General features: G+C 64.9%; 1 protein-coding gene across 1 annotated transcript in view; it reads left to right on the forward strand.

Moving 5' to 3' along the window:
• Positions 1-22,261, forward strand: part of PRPF6 (pre-mRNA processing factor 6) — a 29,102-nt gene extending 6,841 nt beyond the window's left edge. The window contains exons 7-22 of the mRNA XM_037161596.2: positions 160-315; positions 2,894-2,988; positions 3,217-3,373; positions 4,099-4,261; positions 6,143-6,261; positions 6,989-7,207; positions 12,794-12,916; positions 15,031-15,152; positions 16,379-16,517; positions 17,607-17,726; positions 18,052-18,228; positions 18,532-18,665; positions 19,174-19,265; positions 19,895-20,009; positions 21,494-21,620; positions 22,009-22,261. Coding sequence (XP_037017491.2) covers positions 160-315; positions 2,894-2,988; positions 3,217-3,373; positions 4,099-4,261; positions 6,143-6,261; positions 6,989-7,207; positions 12,794-12,916; positions 15,031-15,152; positions 16,379-16,517; positions 17,607-17,726; positions 18,052-18,228; positions 18,532-18,665; positions 19,174-19,265; positions 19,895-20,009; positions 21,494-21,620; positions 22,009-22,161 — 2,211 coding nt within the window. The 3' untranslated portion in view covers positions 22,162-22,261. The remainder of the gene's footprint in view (positions 1-159; positions 316-2,893; positions 2,989-3,216; positions 3,374-4,098; positions 4,262-6,142; positions 6,262-6,988; positions 7,208-12,793; positions 12,917-15,030; positions 15,153-16,378; positions 16,518-17,606; positions 17,727-18,051; positions 18,229-18,531; positions 18,666-19,173; positions 19,266-19,894; positions 20,010-21,493; positions 21,621-22,008) is intronic.
• The last annotated feature ends 316 nt before the right edge of the window (positions 22,262-22,577 follow it).

Below are 22,577 nucleotides of genomic sequence, written 5' to 3' on the forward strand. Positions count from 1 at the left end.
TTGCAGAGTGGCGGGGGCGGTCCCGTCCGTCCGGTTGCAGGTGGACGGGCGCGGCGGGAGCTTGGGGGCCAGACGTGCTGCCGCCGAGCCTGTCTGCACAGCTGCGCCCAGGGCACTGGAGAGGGGGCTCTGCTAGTACTGTGTCCCTTCTCTCTCTAGCAATTCGGGGGTCTCAACACACCTTATCCTGGTGGGCTGAACACCCCATACCCAGGTGGGATGACACCGGGGTTGATGACGCCCGGCACAGGTGAGCTAGACATGAGGAAGATCGGCCAAGCGCGGAACACGCTGATGGACATGCGGCTGAGCCAGGTGAGGGCTTGTGTCATGTGCCGGTTCCACAGGTCACACTCCCAGTGGTGAGAACCCAGTGTTGGTTCTCTGGTAGTAGAGCTAATGTGTCTCTGTGGAAAGTGCCTGCTTCCAAGTGCTCTGTCCCCAGCCGAGCAGACCTGCGGTGCGGTGCTGTCTTGCCCGTCACTCAGAGGGCCGGGTTCTGCACGCAGGCGGGTCTGTGTGGCGCCTGTGTTCAGTTTCGGCAGCCAAGGGCCGCCTGGTGCGGGGCTGTCGGTGGGGCTTAGTGTCCACCCTCTGTGCCTCAGGGTTCAGGGCGCGTTCGCTGTCCCGGCCCCGCGGCGATCGGGGTGGCCCCCGGGGCGCCCGAGCCTGCCTGTCCCCGTGCTCCCACAGTTTCCGTCACCTCACATCCCGTGTCCTCAGTCAGACTTCCCTGGGAAACACAGGTGTTTTCTTTAAGGAAAGTTTCATCAGGGTTGCTTTTTTGTGGTGTGCACCATGAGGTAGAAAATTATTGTTCCTTTGGAAGGTTTTACGTATTTAAAAGGGGCAGGGAGGGAGGGAGAGACACGTCAACGTGAGAGAAACGCTGATCAGGTGCCTCTCGCACCTGCCCCTTCCGGACTGGACTCCAACCCAGGCCTGTGCCCTGCCCGGGAATCAAACTGCAACCTTCCAGTTTAGGGGGCGCTGCCCAACCCGCTGAGCCACACGGGGCTGGGGCTAGAATGTACTGTTTTAACCACTTTCAAGTGTCCACTCAGCGGCATCAGGTCCGTTCACACTGTGCAGCTGTTGCCGCTCTCCAGCCCCTGACAGAGGACACCCCCCACCCCCGCCCCGAGCACCTGTCCCGGGAATTCAGGAGCCTCGCGTGAGTGAGTCTCACAGCGTTTGTCCACCTGTGACAGTCGGTGTCACTGAGCATCGTGTTCTCGAGGCTCTCTCGTGCTGCAGCCGGGGTCAGAGTGTCTTCCTGAGGCCGAGGCCCCGTGGACCGTGGGGAGCGGGGCCGCCGCCGTGAGCCGGGCGCCCGAGGAGCCGTCGGAGAGCCTGTTTCTGGTGTGAACGCGGGGGAGGGGCTCCTGGGTCGTGGGGGCGTCTCTGTAGTTTCTGGGGGACCCACCTGGTGCCCACGGCAGCTGCCCGGTTCGGATTCCCAGCACACCAGCCCGGCACACAGGCTTGGTTTCTCCGCACCTTCGACAACATTTGCTTTTAAGTGATTTTTTAGACAGAGGGGAACGTTGATTTCTTGCTCAGTTTATCAGTGTGTTCACTGGTTCCTTCTCGTCTGTGCCCGGACCAGTGATCGAACCTGTACCCTTGGTGCACGGCGACGATGCTCTAACCAGCAGAGCCCCCGGCCAGCCTCCTCGCAGGCGTGGACGGTGCCTCGAGTTCCTGTGTCCTGGGCAAGTGCTGCCGAGCGCGTCCCCGCGGGCTCTTCCTGGAGAGACATCCACTCCAGCCCTTCGCTCGTTTTCCTAGGACTTTGCTTAAGGCCCAGTTTAGACTCACAACACCTGCCCATTGCCGGCACCCGCGTCCCCGGTTTGCGCCGGGCTCACTCGTGGCCACACGGCCCCTGGGTCAGGGTCCCACAGAGCACATGCCACCGGGACGCCTGTGCCCCGGCCTCCTGTCTGTGACTGTCCCAGGATGTCCCAGAGCAGAAGTCAAGAGCTGTGTGGCCTATGTCCCTGAGTTGTGGCCTCCCTGTGCTCCGTCACCAGAAGGACCTGCTGGAGAGGGAAGGGTTGCCATGCGCAGCTTGGTGCGTTTCTGACTCACGTCCACGTGTTCATCGAGCCCTTAGAGCTGGGGTGTCCCTCATCTCTGCCAGGGGTCACATCCACCCCGAGGTCACTGTCGAGGGGCTGAAGTAATTTCAGGGCCCTGTGGTGAACGTAGGTCCCGTTAACTGTCACGGAGCTGGAATTGCACTCGCCCTTCAGAGGCAACTGTGGGGCGGATGTGGCCCCCGGCGGAGACAAATCCGACCCCCCCACCCCAGGGGGCAGCAGTGACCTCTGCCTGCTGCTCACAGACACCCGTGGCCTTGCCGCTATGACCGCGTTGTGGTCTGGGGGTCGTTGTCACCTCAGTGGCTCCTTCGGCCTTCCTGGGTGGACAGGCGAGTCCTATGAGAACTGGCGCCCAGCAGGTGTGGCCCCCCCCCCCCCCACGTCCTCTCCTGGTCTTGCCGTGTTAGCCAGGCCCTCTGTCGGTTTTTCACGTGAGTTTATGGTAATTTTAAGATTCAAAACTAGAGAGAATGGTGGAACGGTATGTGCGTATTTTAAAGTAATAGTTGAAACAACTAGTAGTTTTCAGTCTCTGACTCCTGGGCCCCCCTCTTTTCCAGACCTTACGTCCAGTTGGTTTCTTCCCACTGGGGCTTCCATAATTTCGGGGTTTTTGTGGGAACCCTGTCCTGTAGGGATGGGCCTTGCTCACTGTGGTCGCCAGCTGTGTGCCGTGGTGCTGTCCTGTTGAAAGTCCCCACCTCCGCTGGCAGGCGGGGCCGGGGCAGACCCGGAGCCCCCCTGGGCCCTTCCCGACCCACTGTGTGGCCCGGCCTGTCCTGCAGGTGTCCGACTCTGTGAGTGGGCAGACAGTGGTCGACCCCAAGGGCTACCTGACAGACTTGAACTCCATGATCCCCACCCACGGAGGGGACATCAAGTGAGTGCTCTGAGGGCTGGGGGGTGGGGCAGGCCTCCCGCTGCCTGGGATATTCCGGGTGGTCTTCGGAAGACGCGCCGCCAGAACAAGATGCGGGCGGCCTCAGGGATGCACAGGGCGGCGGGGTAGCTCCCACCGAAAGCGCGTCTGTCGCTGCCGGGTATGGACGTGCCCAGGCCTGGGCGTGGCGTGGCGCTGCGCTCCGACACGGTGCCTCCTCGCCCTCAGTGACATCAAGAAGGCACGTCTGCTCCTCAAGTCTGTTCGAGAGACGAACCCTCACCACCCGCCCGCCTGGATCGCATCCGCCCGCCTGGAGGAAGTCACTGGGAAGCTGCAAGTCGCGCGGAACCTCATCATGAAGGGGACGGAGATGTGCCCCAAGGTAATGGGTGCGGTGGGGTCCCCCGGGAGCCTCAGTGCCATGCGGGGCCCTGTGGGGGTAGACGGGGTTAGAGCGAGGCTGTCTGCCTGTGCGTGGGAGCCACGGGCAGAGGACAGGCGAGGCCGAGGGTGTGAGCCGGGGGGAGCGGGCTTCTTCCTGCCGTCCTCCACGCAGTGAAGGCCTGGCTGCTGTCAGGGGAACGGCAGGACAACCTTGACTGGGAAGAACGAGAGTATCTGCTCTGCCCCCCACCCCGTGTGGGTGCCCTGCAGACTAAGTCTGATCTCCCACCGTGTTTCGGTGGGGCTACGACGAGACCCTCAAAGTGCCGTCCACTGCAGTGTAGACTGGGCCTCCTGACACAGAGACGCCCCTGCGCGCTCACCCCGACCTCAGGCATGAGCGGGAGCCTCCCAGGCCAGTGTGCGGCCACCCGCTGCCTGTCCCCTTCATGTCTGGACCAGCTCCTTCCTCTGCGGGCGCTGGCCCCTCTCACCGGGATGACCTGCCCCTGACTCCACCAGATATGCCGCAGCCACGGTCCCTGCCTTGGTGGCCCAGGGGTCTGTGGTGCAGCTGAGTGTGAGGCCAGGTGACAGCCTCCCGTCAGACTGCAAAACTGGCGAAGGGGTCTGGGAGCCAGCCCCGGTGTCCTGCGGCCGTGCGTGCCCCCCGCGGGCTCCCAGCAGCGCGTGCCTGCACCGAGGGTCTCGTCTGCTCCACAGAGTGAAGACGTGTGGCTGGAAGCAGCCAGGTTGCAGCCCGGGGACACGGCCAAGGCCGTGGTGGCCCAAGCTGTGCGCCACCTCCCGCAGTCCGTCAGGATCTACATCCGAGCCGCGGAGCTGGAAACGGACGCCCGCGCCAAGAAGCGGGTGCTTCGCAAAGGTGCGCTGCCCCCGGTGCCTCGGGGACTGGGGCCGCGGAACGGGCCACAGCGTCCAGGCCTCCTCCTGTGCTTGTGCTGCCTGGTCTGCCCGTAGCTGCGGTGTGACCCGTGTGACCTGGCGTGTGAGTGGGGCGGTGGCTCTGGCCCAGGCCGTCCTCCTTGGCAGGCGGGGCCTCCGGGCACGCGGGGGGCGTGCGTGGGGGCGTCTCCGGTCTCCGCCACCTGCCCTGAGCCAGGTGCTGGCAGGTGCCACCCAATTTGGAGTTGCCCTGAGTGGCCACACTGGAGCTTTGCCTTAGACGGGCCCGTCCCTGTCGTGGAGAGGTCCTGCAGGGCAGTGGGTGCCATGAGCCTGGTGTGGCGGGGTCTTCGGGCATCACCTTGGACAGTTCACGGGAAATCGAGTTCGTCCAGGAGCCGCTGCCAGGGCGCAGCTCCTGTGGGCCCTGCGCATGGCGCTTGTGGAGTCGGTGAGCGCTGCCCCTTTGGCTGCGCGTGCGGAGCAGGTGCTGGGCAGGACCAGCCGCAGCGGCCTGAGTCAGAGGCACGGGGCGGTTTCAGCCGGGGCCCAGCTCCGGTGCTCCTGGTGTGAACAGTGGGAGAGTGAGCGCCGTCCCCGCTGTGCGTGCTCTTCTGCCACGTCTGCCTCCCGGGTGCAGCCTCGCTGCCCGTCAGGCGGTCGGAGCCAGGCCCTGCACATGGGCCAGGAGCAGAAAGCGAGAGCCTGTTTCGGTTTATGGAAACCAGCTCATTGCCTCTTAGCCAGGAGATCAGCTGATGGCAAACACACTGGACCCTGGGCAGTCAGCAGTGTTTACTTAGGGACGGTCTGCAGTGCTTCCCCTGCCACAGGGTGATGAATGACCCGCCCCCAGAGAGCCTGGGTGCGCGTCCAGTTGGCGTGGAGGGCGACGGGCGCAGAGGAGGGCCTGCCAGGACCGGGCAGGGCTTAGCCTCCAGGTGGCACAGAAGCTGTACTTGGGTGTGGAGAGGGTGGAGCCCCCAGTGGGCCTGGCCCCGCCCCGGCCCCACTCCCTCAGAGGGGCTCCCGAATCAGCTTCTGTTTCCCGGTCCCCCGTCCCCGCCCTTGGGGAGCACCTGACAGCACCTCCTGGGAAGATCTGATTTTGGAAAACGGGGGGACACTGGGCCCGCCCCCTGTCTCTGGGGCGGGAACGCTGCTGTGGTCACAGTCAGGTGCGCGAACGTCCTTGTTCTCTGTTGGGGGACCTTCTGCTTCCACCGCTGGTCTGAGACCCGAGGAAGCAGCGTGACCTCGGGGGTGGGCCTGGCCTCTGAGCTGCAGCCTTGGGACCACACGGGCGGGGCGGGGCCTTGTGCCCTGGGGTGGCCGCCGGCTGCCGCTCAGAGAGCAGCACTGTGCTCTTGTCAGTGGGCTCCCAGGAAGCGAGCTCTTCCCCTCACGAGTGCTTCTCATCCCGACCACTCTTCCCGCCGGGGCCCCGCATCTGGTGGCGGCCGAGACGCCGCGTGGCGCGGCCCTGTGTCAGCAGTGCCCGGGCCCCGGCGCTCAGCCCACCCTCGGGTGCACGTGCTAGGCCGTCCGTGTCCTCCTCCCACAGTCCCCACGACCTCGCTCAGTCACACCAGCCCCAGCCCCTGAGTGGGCACTGCCCTCCTGTGCCTGGGCACCTTTGTTGACACTGCCGTCTGGGCGTGAGTGGGGGTGCGGGGAGCGTGCCGCCCTTGGCCGTCTGCTCTGCCCTAGGCCTGGGGGGACCCGAGGAAGGGCAGGCCTGCTCTCCTGGCCTGTCACCAGGCGAGGCCGTCCGACCCTGCCGGCAGCAGCACCCTCTGGGAGGAGGGCGTCTTCCTCCCCCTCCCCTTTCCTGAGACCCGGTCTCTGTGTGCCTTCCCAGCCCTGGAGCACGTGCCCAACTCGGTCCGCCTGTGGAAGGCGGCCGTGGAGCTGGAGGAGCCAGAAGACGCCAGAATCATGCTCAGCCGAGCGGTGGAGTGCTGCCCCACCAGCGTGGAGGTGAGTCCCGGGCCCGGGCGCAGGAGTGGTCACGGGAGGCTGGCCGCCCGTCCCTGCTGCTGTGGCCTGCCATGCAGCTAATGGGGGCTCTGGGCTCTGGGTGGAGCCCCCCTTGCATCCTGAAGCCGCTTGGGGTTTGCAGACAGGACAGAGGGGATGGGGGGGGGGGTGGGGACCATTGCTGTACCTTCCCCCCAGCCCAGCGTGGGTCCCACCTACGGCCTCAGGTCGGGCCCCTTTAGGGTTAAACACTCTGGTCCCCGATGTTCTGTGCAGCGGTTTTCAGGTTGGGTCCTCTGACATCCACTCTGTCTTCAGTCACCCCGAGGGGTGTCGTGAAACCCTCCCAGCGACGTTGGTCCCCGTTTATTCACGTGAACACGGAGCCCGGGCACTCTCTGGCCAGGCAGTTGCAGAGTGGCCAACTGGGGAGTGAGGCCCCCAGGGGGCCGGACACCGTGTCACCTTTCAGCTTGTGACACAGCTGTATGTCCTGCCCCTAACACGGCCGACGGCACACTTCCCGTGCACCCAGCATGCGGGCGGTGTGGCCGAGACGCCGTCGCTCCTCCTGCTCAGTGGAGTGCCGCTCTGTCGGTCGGAAGCAGGGCCAGGCCGTGCTCAGGAGGAGGAAGTGCCGCCGTCCGACTCAGGTGGCCCCTTGTCCCGGGGGGCGCCGAGCGGCTGCTGCCGGCCGGCCTCAGTTCCTGGCGTTCCCTCCTCGCAGCTCTGGCTCGCCTTGGCAAGGCTGGAGACCTATGAAAACGCCCGCAAGGTCCTGAACAAGGCCCGTGAGAACATCCCCACAGACCGGCACATCTGGGTCACCGCCGCCAAGCTGGAGGAGGCCAACGGGAACACGCAGATGGTGGAGAAGATCATCGACCGGGCCATCACCTCGCTGCGGGCCAACGGTGTGGAGATCAACCGCGAGCAGTGGATCCAGGTGGGTCGGGTCGCACGCAGGGTCCCGGGGGCAGCTCTGCTTGCAGAGTGGGGGCTGGGCGTGCCAGCAGGGGTCCCACGCCAGCAGGGGCGGGGGCGCAGGCACGGGCTCCTCGGTGCGGCCAGTGCGAGCACAGCGTGGGGCCGGTGCTCCGAAGAGTGTGGGCATGTGGGATGGGCCCGCGGCCCCGCGGCGCTTTGTGACTGGAAGGGACACGCCTGAGGGGGTGCCGGCCAGCCGTGGGGCCCCTCTCACTCCCCGGTTCGGTAACTCGTGCTGTAGACAGAGGCTGGTGACGTCTCTGATGTGTTCCGACCCAGCGGCCAGGCTGGCCAGCGCCCTCCTGCCCTCGTCCCGGGATGGGGTCACCTCTCGGGCCTGGGGGGCGCCCAGTGCCTGGACCCGTGTTTCCTCAGTGCCCCCTTCCCCACGTGGGCTCAGCTGGGCTCCTCTTCTGTGTGCTGAGTGACCTTCTGCTCGACCACCGCGCCGGCCTGCGGGCTGAGCACTCCGGCGTCCCGCTTCTGCCGAGTCTCATTCCACCTCGGTTTCTGGAAGGTGTTTTTCCAGGTGGAGAATTCTGGGTTGATCTTCCCAGCATTTTCACGATCCTGCTTGCACATGTCATCTCCGGGAAGACACCCACTGTCACCTGCGTTCCTGTACGGGGTTGTGTTTCTTTGTAAAAGTTCCTTTTGCTTAAAAAATATCGCCTATTTCTAGGCTTAACAACTTCTAGTCACTCTTAAGGCTTCTTTCTTCGTCGTGGTTTTCTCTGCGCATCTCGTGTGCGGCTTGTTCAGCCCCTTGGACCTGTGGGTCCTCCGTCCTGTCGGGCCTGCAGCCTCGCCTGCTGGCGTCTCCAGCTGCCTGCCTCCCTCCGGGCACCTTTGGCCACGTGAAGCTGTCCTGCCGCTCACCGTGAGCGGCTTGCTGCTCAAACTGCTCTTACTGCTTCGTTTCTAACGCTCAGTGAAGCGGTAATTAATGCTTCGTGGAACGGACTCATCGCAAGTGTGCGTCTCAGTGGTTTCTAGTGCGTGCGGATCGGGTCGGATTGAGAGGTTCCCCGTCGCCCCAAAGTGAGCCCGTGCCCCCGGCCTGGGCGGCCGCCCTCTCCCCCGGGTGCCGTGCATTTCCTGCCCCACGTGGCTGCAGGGCCACAGCGCACGTCCTCTCGTGAGTGGCGGTCAGGTCGTGGGACGCGATTGTCAGGTTCCTCCCCGTGCAGCGTGGGTGTGTCGAGACCCTTTGTCCGTGCTGACGTTGGGGTTTTGCTTTGGTTTTTGCTCGTCTGCCTCGATCTGCTCCTGATGGAGGAGCTGTGCAGAGTGCCCCAGCCGGAAGCCCCTGTCGGGCCCCAGCGCAGGCCTCCAGGTCTGAGTGCTGTCCGTCTGCTCCCGGGGCAGACAGCGTCCTCGGTTCGGACAGAGTCCAGTGTGTCTGCCTTTCCCTTCTGCTGCTTCGGGAGTTGCAGCTCAGAGCCCTCCCTGTGTCCGTGGCATGAAGGTGGCCTCCCGAGTGTGCCCGGGTTTTCGTTCCAGGCTCCCATTTCAGACGCGTGCGACGTCCCTTCCACATACGTTAGTTTTCAGATGTGGTGTGAGGTCAGGGGTCACATCTCGCTTGTCTGTGTGGACATCCATAGTTGCAGCCCCTGTGTGTCCCCGACGAGTGGCCTTGGCACCACCCGGCAGAGCTGTGGCCGCGCAGGAGGGTTCCTGGCTGGCTGCTCTCCGTGTCACAGGCTGGCTCGGCTGTTCCGGCAGCACTGCACAGTCCCCGTCCCTGCGAGCCGTGAAGGCAGGAGGTATGCGCCCGCCGCTGCCCGCCGCTGCCCACCCGCCCCTCCCGTGTCCTCGACGTCAGCTGTGCTGCATGGTTCTCGCTGCGTTTTAGGGTCGACTTGTCGGTTTCTGCGGAAAAGCCCACTGGGGTCTCGGGAGCGAACGCGTGGAGCCTTCCGGTCAGCGCAGGGACTGTGCTCCCCAGTGGGCCAGTCTGCTGACCCTGGTCTTTGTGCGCCTCTTGTCAGCCTTTCCGTGTGCCGGTCCCGGGGTTTTGTTCTCAGGTTGTTGACAGTGTAGAAATTAAGGCAGCTGTTGCATGTTGAGCCCAAATGCTGTGATCATCTGGAATCGTCTACTGGACTGAAGTGGTTTTAGCGGATTCTTGAGGATTTTCTGAACATAAGATCGAGTCACCCGCAAACACTGTGTGTCTTCCTCTCATCTGGTCCGGGAGCCCTTCCTCTCCCGGCTGGTCCCCTGCGTGGAGCCCCCGTGACAGGAGCCTGGACGTGAGAGGGCTGGTCTGCAGGGTGGCCGCCGGCGCCCTGCAAGGCTGCGGGAGTCACTCTTCTTTCTCCCGTTGCTCCTGCGGCCTCGTCTCGGGTTCACTGCTGTCCTTCCACATCGGATTTGCTGTTTACCTCCTCGAGGGTGCTTTTCGTCGCGGGTCTCACTTCTCACTCCTGGGAATGAAACTGGAGCTCTGCTAAAGTTCCCTCCACATCTGGTGTCTGCCTAACACTGGCCACACAGAGTGTAGTGACTGCAGGCTCCGGCGCCCTTGCCCACTCACCCCGAGCCCGCGCCTGCTCGGGCCGATTCGGGTGGCTGTCTCCCCCGACCGTCACCTGGGTTTTCCTGGTTCTTTCGTGCCTGGGACTGAGGTTTGTTGCCCAGTTCCGTGCACTTCCCCTCGTCCAGTGCTGGGCGCCCTGTGCTCCTGCGAGGGCTCAGGCTTCAGTGCAGAGGAGCCACCTCCTTCCCCTGGTTGGGCTCCGGGGCTTGGTGGGTTTGGACCGTAATCAGCTTGGGGCGGCTGAGGCCAAGTGCCCTGGGGGTGGACCTCCCTGTGTCCCCCCTGCGTCCCGTGTCTTTCAGGGGGTTTCCAGCCTGGCTGGTGGCACAGGCCCCGTCCCCGCCCACAGCAGGCCTGCGGGTGGTCCCCGCGAGTGATCTCAGTGGGTTCTTCACGAGCGCTCGCTCACTCGCCAGCCCACCTCAGTGAAGCTTGAAGGGACCGACCCTGCACGGAGCAGATGTTGGGGTCCCCTCTCTCTCCTGCTTGGCCTCCATCCTCTGTCCTGGCTCTTTGGCCTCTTAGAGCTGCGCCTCCTCCAGCCCCTCCCGGACCCCCTCCTTGCTCTGCCGTCTGGAAACTCCCGGCCGTGACCGGGTGGACGTGGGCTGGGGACTGCTTGTGTCCCCGTCCTCGCCCTCCATGACCACGTCCAGCACGTGATGAGCACAGCTGCGTGGGCGTGGTCTGGGGTTGGCTCTTTCGGGCAAGAGGGTCTCAGCCAGCAGGGGCCACACTTCCCCTGGTCCTCAGGGATTTCTGGCAGCTGACCGCACCCCACAGGCCACTTCCCCGAGGGGAGTAAGGAGGGCCCTGCATCCCCTGGGGGGGCCCTTGTGTGCCACTCCCACTCCCAGCCTCCCCAGGGCTGCTCACAGCAAGTCCCTCGTTCTGCCCACCCACGTCCCCTCTTGTCAGGAAGGAGGTTGCAGGGCGTGGTGGCAGGTCCCCCGACCCTTTGGGGTTCCCAGACCCTTCACTGGGGCTCTGCCAGTGTGCAGAGAAGTGTAGCGAGAGCTGGGACTGGACTCTTCTTATGCCTTAAACTTTGTGTTTTGCCACCAGGGGCTCACGGGTGCATAGCACAGAGGGCCCGGCGCCCACCAGGCTCTCGTCGGCCGTGCCAGGTGGGCGCCCACACCCCCCAGGGAGCGAAGGGCAGCGCACGTTTCGGGCACTTGGCTTCCTGCGCTGGTCACCATGTGCCGAGCCCCTGCTGTGCAGCGGCTGGGAAACGGCGGGGACCCTCGCTGCACACTCCCTGCCCGGCGGCACAGGCCCCGCCTCTGCACTGCGGTCGCTCCCCGTGAGCCCCGCCTGCCTGGGGGCGGCGGCCTCTCCAGCTGGTTTCCTGCTCGGCCGCGCCCCAGGTGATGAGTGACGGGCAGTTTGCTTTGGAGCTTTTCTGCGCTCGCCTTTTTGATGCCCTGACTGCCCCCGCTGCTGAGAACCGTTGCCAGCCTGGCCAGGCAGCTCAGTGGGTTCGAGTGTCCGCTACTGCACCAAGGTTGCCAGTTCGATCCCTTGTCAGGGCACATAAAAGAGGCAATGGATGTAAGAATAAGTGGGATAAGAAACCAAGGTCTCTCTCTTTTTTCCGCTCTCAAATCCATAAACTAAGAAAAAAATTCAACGTGAAAGTAATTGGAACTTACACATTTTTAATGTGGGGTTACGTGTGCCAGGAACCCCACACGTGGACGGTGCTCGGTGCCTCTCCAGCCCCGAGCCCGCTCCCCGCTGTCCAGTGTCCCCGGGCCTGTAGCAGCACCACGTCCTGGTGCGGCCACCGTGTGTCTCTGGTCTGCCCTTGGTCTTCCTCGCCTCTCGAGCCGTTGCTGGCTCCTTCCTCTGTGTGTCCAGAGCAGTGTAGGCTGCGCTTCTCTGCCTGGTGCGGGCGCTGCGGTGCCCTCTGCAGACCTTGGCAGGGCTCTCTTCCAGTGATCACGTGATTTCCCCTGTCCCTGCCCCAGCGCAGGGTGTGGTCACTGCGCTGCAGGGGCCCAGGGGCTGAGGGCCGGCTGGGTCTCGGCCTCCCATACTTCTTCGCTCCTCACTGGTCTTCTTGCCGCAGCTCCACCACCCCCTCCGTGGGCTTTGCACTGGGCTCTGCTCTCTCCAGGGTGCTTCTCTGCCTCTTGCAGGGTCTGAGGGGCTCCAGTGAGGCTGCTGAGCTCGGCTCTTGTTCACGCTTCTCATTGGTGGAGACAGTGGGCAGCTCCGACCCCTTTCTGTGGCCGACGGGGCTGCCAGAGACAGAGTACCCTGCTCTGCACGGTGTGGGTGCGTCTGGGAGGCGAGTGCTTGAAGTGGAGTTGCTCCGTTTGCATTTGAGAGGAAACAGAAGTTGCCATCCGAGAGGTGGTCACATGTGCCCCCTCCCAGGTGCCAGCACCACGTCCCCACCTTGGTCACACGTGTGTTGGCGGTGTTTGGATGTCTCTGACAGGATGTGTGTGAGATGCCGTAGTGAGCATTCTAAAACTAAGTGGCTTTGAATTCCTCTGAAGAACGGCGTGTCGTGTGCCTGTTGCATCCTTTCGTGTCTGCGTCTCCCGCTGCCTTCTCTCCACTTTTCTGAGTCAGCCCCGGGCCCTCCTGCTGGCCGATGCAGTGCCCGGGATGGGCCAGCCCCCAGGTCTCTGGGTGCCCTGCACCCCACAGGCCTGTCTGTTTGGTTGGAGTGTTTCTTCCAGACCAACAGACAAGGGTGTGTGAGCCTGTCTTTTTCTGCAGCTTCTTTGGAGGTTTCTTTAGTGTAAGAGCCTGTCGTGGTCACTGAAGTGCCTGCTGTAGCACATGGTGTGCAGTGGTGCTTGTGGGGGGGGTGCAGCTTTGGGCACCCGCCAGCATCGATCTGCTGGGGGCAGGGGTGGGTGCACCCAGGAGCAGGACAGACCCCGCAGAACCGTCGGGCCCACGCCCCCTGCGGTACCGGGGCTCTCGGCCCAGGCATCTGCAGCTCTGCACTGCACGTCCCGCTCTGTGTCCCTCTTCCAGGACGCTGAGGAGTGTGACAAGGCCGGGAGTGTGGCCACCTGCCAGGCAGTCATGCGCGCCGTGATCGGCATCGGGATCGAGGAGGAGGACCGGAAGCACACCTGGATGGAAGACGCGGACAGCGTGAGTCTGCCCGACGGGGGCTGGGGTGGAGACCTCTCTGGTCTGCGGGTTTTTAGATGTGGTGCCATCGCAAGGAACAGTTTCCAACCCACACTCACAGGAAGGGCTGCCTTGGAGCCCCAGCGACCTGCGGAGGGAGCTCCAGGCACACGGGGTCTTCACTGCCCCACCCCGGGGCTCGTTACAGAGCGCACCCCGGAAACCTTTGCGCACGGAGCTCTTGGCTGTTTTGAGATTATTTCCTTAGACTAGGTTTTCAGAAAAGAGATAGTGGGGCCAGAGTCGATAAACACAGTTAAAGTGTTTCACACTTCGAGTGCAGCCCTTGCTTGTTATGCTGAGATGAGTTCAGCCTTATAGAAAAGTAGCAAAACCGTAGTAAGAATCCACGGGCCTTTCGCACGGTCTCCTCCTGATCTACCCGTGGCACCACGCTGCCTTTCCCATCCTCCGCGTGGGCGTGCACACGCCCCTCGCCTTTTTCTGGGCTGTTCGGGTGACTGAGTGCTTCAGCGCGTGCTCCCTCGAAGGAGGACACTCACTTGTGCAGCCTCAGCACGGCCGTCGGGCGCGGGGGCCAGTGTTGACACGGGGCCATGTCCTGTCCAGTAGCTGTCGGGGGCGTCCTCGGGTCCCCGCGGCCTTGATGGCCCGCAGGAGGGCTCTGGCTTGTCGCCCCTCTCCAGGGTTGGCGGCTCTGAGGGGTCCAGCCCCCACCATGTCTCCTGCCTCGGGGGTGGCTCTTTGCGCAGGCTGGGGCTTCCCAGTGGGCCGCGCGGGGACGTTTGTGCCCCTTGACTCTGACCCGCTTGGGCGGCACCTGCCAGGTTCTCTCTCCTCTTTGTCTCCTTTCAGTTAGCTCATGTTCTGTGAGGGGACACGTGGGGACTTCAGACGCCTCTCTCCTCCACACACCGACCCGCTGGCGTGCGGGCCCTTTAACAGTGTTCTTGGCCCTCGGCGTCTGTTGCTGTGGTTTTTGCCAAGTGGAGGTTTTCCGAATGTCCTGCCTTCTGCATCTGATTAGAGGTTGTTAGTAGGAATCTCAGTAATGAAGAGCGTCCCTCTCTCCATTGTCCACGTGAGCGTCCACTTCTTCACGTCGGGTGGGACGAGGGGCCCTGCGGCCGCCATCTGTGTGGGCCGCCCTTGTCCAAGCCCCACGGGCTCTGTGGCCCCAGCAGCAGTGCGGTCAGCAGGCGGGACGAAGGGGTCCGCAGCCACGTCACGAGCCATGTGTCCCCGTTCCTGTCGTCTGCCACACATACTGGGCGAGGCTGTCTTTCCAGACGTGACCCTGCACCGAAGACACGTGGAGTGTGTGCCTCGTGCTCTGTCCCCGCAACAGGCCAGGCCTCGGCAGGCCATCACTCGAGCCTGTGGGGCTGCGCATCCGGGCAGCCTGTGTGACCGGCCTGCGTCACAAGTACCGTGCAGGCCGGTCTGATTCTCAGCCAGGGCTCCCTCCCGCCTCCAGATGCCCCTGGCGAGATGTGCTTGTGGCGGGGCCCTTCCCTGTGGGGGTCGACCCCAGTGGGGCCCGGTCTGCATGAGGACGTCTTGGCTGGGTTGCTGCTCTTGCTCCTCCTCCCCCATTTGCAGACTGGTGGGCTTCCCAGAGGAGGCAACCATTGATGCAGAAAGCGGCCTCAGGTGCCTCGGGCCCTCATGCGAAGCCTGCTGTCCAGTTCACCTCAAGGCAGGAGCCCCTCCTTGGCCCAAGAGGATGCGGTGTGTGCCGACACCGGCCCCCGTGCCGGGCACCGGCCCCGTCCTGCACGAGGCTCGTCCCGGCGTCCTCACCGCAGGTGGCCCTGCCAGTCCGGGCGACTCCGCTGAGTGAGGGAAGCCCACCTAGGGAGGCAGGGAGTGCTGTTGTCGTTTGCTTTGACTGGGTTTGCACCGAGTGTGACTTGGCGGTGAAATAAGGGCCACAGTGGTCTTGGAGAAGGAACCCCAGTGTATGCTGTGTGGCGCCCACGTGCTCCTGCCGCCGCCTCCCCGCCCCGGGCTTCCCTCCTGCACGCACAGTTCCAAGCAGAGCGTGCCCTTAGGGCGCCGTTGTGCTGCTCGGAGGCCAGCGCTGAACGCTGCCCCACGCCCGTCTCTTCCAGTGCGTGGCCCACAGTGCCCTGGAGTGCGCGCGCGCCATCTACGCCTACGCCCTGCAGGTGTTCCCCAGCAAGAAGAGCGTGTGGTTGCGAGCCGCCTACTTCGAGAAGAACCACGGCACCAGGTGTGAGGGGGACTGGTGGCGGTGGGGCGAGGGCCTGGCCTGGGGCTTGGTAGCTGGAGCTGTCCCCGTGGCTCCTTGGGCGATAGGGCCACTGCCGTCCCGTAGTCGAGAGACCGAGGCTCCAGCAGCATGGTGGCCTCCGGCCCCGACACACATGGTTTTCATTTAGGCAGCTCTGGCTTCGGGTTGGGGCCGGCTTTGTGCTCTGAGGGGGCCCTTGACAATTTTCTCTAATTGTGCTGTTTAATCAAAAAAGCCTTTGGTCTGCCTTCTTGGCCGCAAGTGCTGATTAGATTAGGTGTTGCAATTTCTGGTGGCGAATGGGCTCCCCGGCCACTGGGCTCACATCCCCGCGCACCCTCTGCTCTGTCCCCTGTGCTGGGTGCGACCAGGCCTCGCCGATTCTGCCAGGACTGCAGCTGCGAGCTTGAGCCCTGTTCTTGTCTTTCACGCCCCGTCCGTCCGTCCACCTTGGTCTGCTCAGGGTGTCTTCGCACCCCCCGTCCCCTCCTCACTCCTGCCAGCTGGTCTGTGTTTGGAGTCGACTCCTCGGGCTGTGTTGAAACAGCCGTGCTGGCGCGCCCTGCACCAGCGCCCTTCGGACAGCCTGTCTGGGGAAGAGCCTGGCCTCCTGGCTGGGGCCTTGGAGCAGCAACTGCCCCCGCCCCCACTCTGGTGCCTGTCCCATCTGCCTGCTTCTCAGGGTGACTAGGGGTCTTGGTCCTGGTGTCCGGTGCTGCCAGGCCCACACATGCCTCACTTCGTCTCGCTGCTCAGGTTGGAAGGGGCCCCTGTGCCAGGTGCTACGGAAGAGTGGCGGTGGGCTTCGCACCTGGCACCCAGGCTGGCGGGCTCTGTGCTCAGTAGCGACCTGAAATAACTTTCGTCCAGTGACAGCCTCTCAGATGCTGGAGGGTATACCGAGGCCATAATCTTTATTGGCGGGTCTGCGGCCAAAGATGAAAAGGCCTGCCACCCAGGCCGTGGCACTGCCGCTCCCTGCAGGGCGCTCGGCTGTGAAAGGCTCTCCTGGGAAGCTCCTCCTGGGGCTGCGCTCCCCACACAATGCGCTGCTTTGTCCCACCTTCCGCAGGCGTCCCCACCCTCCCCATCGTAAATCTGGTCAATCATTCACAGGCCGGACTTTGGAGCCACGACTGTCCTGGTGGCCTCGCGCTGCAGCTGCGGTGCTCTGGGTGCCCTGGTGACGGTGGCCTGTCTTTCAGGGAGTCCCTGGAGGCGCTGCTGCAGAGGGCTGTGGCCCACTGCCCCAAGGCCGAGGTGCTGTGGCTCATGGGCGCCAAGTCCAAGTGGCTGGCAGGCGATGTGCCAGCTGCAAGGAGCATCCTGGCTCTGGCCTTCCAGGTGGGTGTGACCGACGGTGCTGTGAGGACATCCCTGTTCTCCAGCCTCTGGAGGGGGCGTGGTCAGGATGCAGCTGGGCCTCGGGGTCCCCCGTGCTCAGTGTGGCCACAGGCCCAGCAGAGCTGAGGTCCGGCGGGCGGCCCTTCCTAGTGGGAGGAACAGGCGCAGGGACCGCAGCTCCACCGGGGCCCCAGGCTGCCCTGTCCTGGGAGGGGGGCCCAGGGCCCGAGCACAGGGCACCCTGGGGCCACACGTGGGCCACCTCTCACCCAGACCATGTGGTGGGCGGCCTGTCTCTGCCGGCACGTGTGGCGCCGACACAGTACTGACGTCACGTGTGGCACCCGCATGGCACAGACACGTCACACGTGGCGTCGACAGAGCAGGGTGGATGCTGACCAGCAGCGCACAGCCCACCCCCCCGTGAGCACAGAGGGCACGCGGAGGCTGGTCTGTGGCCCAGGCTGCAGGACCAGCTGTCACCCCTGAGTCAACTCACCAGGGGCCAGCCTGGTGCCGGCCTTGCTGTCGGCCCATCTGACTGAGTCGCCGGGACCCCGCCGCCTGCCTGGGCCTGGGGCCTGGTGCCTGGTGCCGTGGGCCGTGTGTGGGGCAGCGCCGTGCTGTGCGGTGGTCAGTGTGCACCCCAGAGGCTCCAGGGACGCCTCCCACACATGCACTGCCCTCTGGACTGTGTGTGGCTGAGCCCTGACCCTTGGGAGTCCTCTGTGCGCCGTCCACAATGCCCTGGAGTGTTGGACCTTCTGTGGAGCCCAAGTGGACACACTGGGGTGGCCGGTTCCCAGTCCCCAGGCTGGGTGTCATGTGTCCCACGGGTAGGACACGAGTGACCCACTCTGGCTTCAAGGGGCTGCCCAGGCTCAGGGTCCCAGAGAGATGGGCCCGCAGCTGCGGCCTCATCCTGAAGCTGTCGAGGCCACCCACCTGCACCGTGGGACGGCCCAAGGCCACGCTCCTGGGCTGGACCCTGCTGGGTGGACTGGTCTGTGTGGGGGAGGCCGACACGCTCCCGGGAGGGCTCCTGTCCCTCCAGGCCAACCCCCCGACTCTGCTGTGCCCACCGCCCAGGCCAACCCCAACAGCGAGGAGATCTGGCTGGCGGCTGTGAAGCTGGAGTCAGAGAACAACGAGTATGAGCGGGCCCGGCGGCTGCTGGCCAAGGCACGGAGCAGCGCCCCCACTGCCCGGGTGAGCAGCGGGCCGGGCCTGTGGTGTCGGGAGGGCGGGGGCGTCCTGAGGGGCCGAGATGCTCCCGACTCCATCGTCCAGACTCCACGGTAAAACAGGCTCATGAGCGTGTGTCCCACCTGGTCCCTCAGCTGCAGGACGGCCAACAAGGCTAGTGACGTGCAGCAGGACACAGCACAGAAGGGGACCTGCTGCGTGACCTTAGGCGTAGGCCTGGGAGGCGCTGCCGAGGCCGGGCCAGAGCCGGGACGAGCGGCTGTGTGGTTGAGAGTGGGCGAGTGAGGGCAGCCGGCCCCCTGACTCGCGCCCGCCCGCCCGCCCACAGGTGTTCATGAAGTCCGTGAAGCTGGAGTGGGTGCTGGGCAGCACCGAGGCCGCCCAGGAGCTGTGCGAGGAGGCCCTGAGGCACTACGAGGACTTCCCCAAGCTGTGGATGATGAAGGGGCAGATCGAGGAGCAGGCGGGGCTGACGGACAAGGCGCGTGAGGCCTACAGCCAGGGGGTGAGCACCGCGTGCCCCGGGCGCCGCCGGCCTCGCCCCGAGCAGTGCTCTTCCTCCAGGCCTCAGGGTCCCGGCTGCCGTGTGCACTGCACAGCTGTGCCTGTAGACACACTCGGCAAGTGTGCGCACACAAGCACAGGCGAGCCCAGTGCACGTGTGCAGAGCCCGGCCGGGCCTGGCCTGGTCTCCACGGACCCAGGCGGCCCCGCTCTGCTGGGCTGAGGAGTGGCCCCGGCCCCACGGTCCTCTAGGACGCCCGCCCACCCCCTCCCTCTCTGGCTTGTCTGTCCCTTTTGGCCGTAGTTGAAGAAATGTCCCCACTCCACTCCCCTGTGGCTCTTGCTCTCACGACTGGAGGAGAAGATCGGGCAGCTGACGCGAGCCCGTGCCATCCTGGAGAAGTCTCGCCTGAAGAACCCGAAGAACCCGGCCCTGTGGTGAGTCGGGCCTGGGCACGCTCCCAGCCGTGCTCACCCTGGGCCACGGCTCATGCCGCATCTGTGTGGCGCTGCCGGCTTGGGCTCCACGCGAGGGTCCAGCCCAGCCCAGGCGCTCAGGTGGGCCTGCGGGCAGTTCGCCGTGGTCTCACCTGTGCTCTGAGAGGCGGTGTCCAGGGAGCCCTGCGCTGTGACGGGGTCAGGGAGCAGCTCTGGTGGGGGCAGCGGTGCCAACAGGCCAAGACCTGGAGGGGCGAGGAGGAGTTTTTGGGGTGCAGACGGCACGCTGCCCGCAGGAAACTGCATGCAGAGGGGCCGCGTGGGGCCGTGCGTGTCAGGGCCGGGGCACGGGGTGGGCTGCAACGGAGACGCCACAGTGCTGCGCACCAGCAGCCCCTGCGCGGCTGTGCCCCAGGGCCCACAGCACGTGGCACCACCGTCCCCCTGCTGTGTGTGGCGGTGTGTCCACGGACAGGTCATGACCTCCCTCTCGGGCCTCTGTCCCCAGGTTGGAGTCTGTGAGGCTGGAGCACCGTGCGGGGCTGAAGAACATCGCCAACACGCTGATGGCCAAGGCGCTGCAGGAGTGCCCCAGCTCCGGTGAGCGTGGCACCAGGGCCCGCAACGCCTGGGCATCCTGGCGAGGGTACATAGTCCTAGTCCCCGAGGCGCCACGCGCCGCCTGGGGTGCCACCCTCTCTCCATTTGCTTTGCTGTGACTGCTTCTCCTTGGACTGTGAGTGACGCCCGCGTGGTGTGAACAGGCTCGGAGTGAAACGGGAGCCCACTGGTTGTGGGTCACGTCCTGCCTTAGAGCCTTTTTGCGAAGGCTCGTGGTCTGTGTAGTCCGGTGCCCGTTTTTAAAGTGCGAGTCTCCACTGTCACTGGATCCTCAAGGGTGTGAGTTTCCGCGGCTTCAGAAAACCCTGACCGTGGCGGGGGTCAGCCTCACCAGACGCTCTGGTTTAACCTGGCCGGTTGTCACTGCATTCCCGGTCACTCCGCTGCAGTAAATTACCAGCTGGGAGGTCACCGAGGCGGCGGCAGTGAGCCCGTTCCACTTTCCTCTCGGTCACCTCCCAAGAGCCGCCCTGTCTCTGCCTGCAGGGCCGCACCTGCGGTCTTCGGGGGTCTTCTCCAAGCGGGACGCCTCTAGAGGCTGCGTGTGGGCAGGTACATGTCAGAGCCGAGGCCGGGGTCTGAGGGCCGCGTCTGTGTCTGAATCCCAGGTGTGCTGTGGTCTGAAGCCATCTTCCTTGAGGCCCGGCCCCAGAGGAAGACCAAGAGCGTCGACGCCCTGAAGAAGTGCGAGCACGACCCCCACGTGCTGCTGGCTGTGGCCAAGTGAGTGGGGGCCCCGGGGGCCACTGTCCTGGGGGCCTGTGGGCTGCCTGGGTCCCTCTGACGGGACTGCTGCTCTGCCGGCCGCTCGGCCGCTGGCACGTGCACCAGCCCTGGGTCTCCAGACAGAGGCGGACGTGCTGACGTTGGCCCACGGGGAGATTAATTTATGAGCACAGCTCCTTGGGCTGAGAAGGTCAGGGAAACGGTTTCCACGGTGCTGGCTGAGAGACCAGACTCCCCCTGAGCGGGGCCTGGGAGCCATCGGGCCGGTTTTCAGGAGGCCTGGGGCACCGAGACGCACGCTGCAGGACACTCCTTTTGGGCCGCGTGGTCTCAAGGGCACGAGAGGGTCAGCCAGTGACCTCACAGCGCGAGCTTGGGTGTTGGCTGCTGGGCCAGGGGCTCCCTGGGGCGGCGTGTGGGGTGGGGTGGTGTCGGAGGGGAGCTCAGGCTTTGGGGAGATTGAGGCTGTGGCTGGCCCCTCCCTGTGGGGGGAGGACTTCCGAGAGGAGCAGCTTTGGGTTGGGGGCGGCTCCAGGCTGCTCTGGGCTCTCACTGGGGGAGGCACTCCGGTGGCCCAGGAGCTCCCTTGGGCGGTGCGGCCTGAGGGCACCCAGCACGTTCTTGGCCCCCCTTCTTCAGGTTCTGCCAGCACCTCCTTTCCATGGCCCCTGACGCCTGCTCAGTCAGTGGGCCCTCCCCCTCTAGCCCTGTGCTTCCACCTCCCCTGACTTGATAGAGCAGCCATAAAACCTCGTAAAAGGCTTTGCTAAAGTAAACAAGTTACTCCACACCATTCCCAGGCTGGTGTACTGTGTGCCTGTTATCTGGGTTTGGGCTCTTTAAGTCACAGTTTATCTAACACTTAGCAATTAAGAAAGCCACACGGCTTAAAAAACGATCAAGCTATCAGAGCGTAAAACGAGCCCAGCCTGTGACAGACCGGCCAGCCAGCTGCCTGTGGTGTGGGGTGCTATCCGCTGCCAGGGGCCTCTGGCCGGAGGGACGTGGGCCAGGTGCCAGGTGAGAGCACATCCTCCCCAAGGATGCAAGGTGGGAGCTGTCCTCACCGCCCTGCGGAGGCTCCCAGGGTCCTCAGTCTGGTCTCGGTTGGTCCTCCTGTGCAGCCTGGTGCTGGGCGTCCCTCTGCTCCTGCCCAGGTGCCCACATGGCCCCGGTGGGGCAGGAGCAGGCCCACGCTCCATTCCCCACCCTAGTCAGGGTCTCAGCAGGGATTCTGCCAGGTCAGTTCCCACCCCCGTGGGTCGTACCCAGGTGGATGGGAGGGTGTGCGGGTTTGGAAGAGTCCAGTCAGACCCTGGAAGAGCATGGCTCCAGGTGTCCGGGCCCTTCCTCAGCCTCCAGTGGGAGCCCCAGGGCTCAAGGGGAGAACCGAGCTGGGGCTCCACAGCCGGTCTCGGGGCCCGCGCTGCACCTCTGTGTGGGGCAGCCGCTCATTCGAGCCCCTGCCTGCCGCCCCGCAGGCTGTTCTGGAGTGAACGGAAGGTCACCAAGGCCAGGGAATGGTTCCACCGCACCGTGAAGATCGACTCGGACCTGGGGGACGCCTGGGCGCTCTTCTACAAGTTTGAGCTGCAGCACGGCACCGAGGTCTGCACCCTGTGGGGGTCCCAGGGCGCATGGGGCCCCGAGGGTTGTCCTCGCACCTCAGTGGCCTGTCTTCCTGGGCTGGAGCCCAGCTCAACTTCCCGGGAAGCCTGGTCCTTGGCAGAGCTGGGCTGACAGGGTGGGGTGGCCAGGCTGTCTCGGGGTCCCCATGAGACGTGCTCCCTGGGCTGTGTGTGAGGCGTGGACTCAGGGGCTTGACTCTGCTGCTCGTGGGCGTCAGGCCTGCCCTGAGGTGGGCAGTGCCGTGGGGGCCGCTCCAGGAGGAGGGATGTGGCCCCTGCCAGGGCCCAGGCTGGGGCTGCACAGCGGGCAGGCGGGACGAAGGGCCTGGGAGGAGCCCTGTCTCAAGACCCCACGGGGCCTCCTCCAGGAGCAGCGGGAGGAGGTGCGGCGGCGCTGCGAGAACGCGGAGCCACGGCACGGGGAGCTGTGGTGCGCCGTGTCCAAGGACATCGCCAACTGGCAGAAGAAGATCGGGGAGGTGCTGGTGCTGGTGGCGGCCCACATCAAGAATGCCTTCTGACCGCGGGCCACCCGAGGGCTGTGGTGAGGGGGGCCCCGGAGGGGCCTGAGTGGTCTGCCCTGCTCTGCTCTGTGATTAAAGGTGGTGTAGGTGCCCTGCAGGGCTGGCTCCCCGCTCTTTTCTCTGGCTCCGCGAGACTCTGTGTCCCTCTGGCCGGGGAGCAGGGCTCTGAGATCTGAGAGGCTTTTGGAGAAGGTGCCCCGGTGACTCATCTTGGACTGCGGGGTGACTTCCCTGAGTCTGAGTGCCGCAGCAGCCCGGGGCGGAGTGAGGCCCCCTCACCTTTGCGGGTGGACTTGGTTTTCCTGCTTCGGAGCCAGTTTTCCCGAAGCGCTCACAACTGCCCTCCTCTGTGACGAAGGGGGACCACCCCCGGGGCAGGCGGCAGGTGTGTGGATGAGGGTCCCCAGGCTGCT

Source organism: Artibeus jamaicensis, unplaced genomic scaffold, assembly GCF_021234435.1.
Source record: "Artibeus jamaicensis isolate MK-2021 breed Jamaican fruit bat unplaced genomic scaffold, CSHL_Jam_final contig_685, whole genome shotgun sequence".
Taxonomy (NCBI): domain Eukaryota; kingdom Metazoa; phylum Chordata; class Mammalia; order Chiroptera; family Phyllostomidae; genus Artibeus; species Artibeus jamaicensis.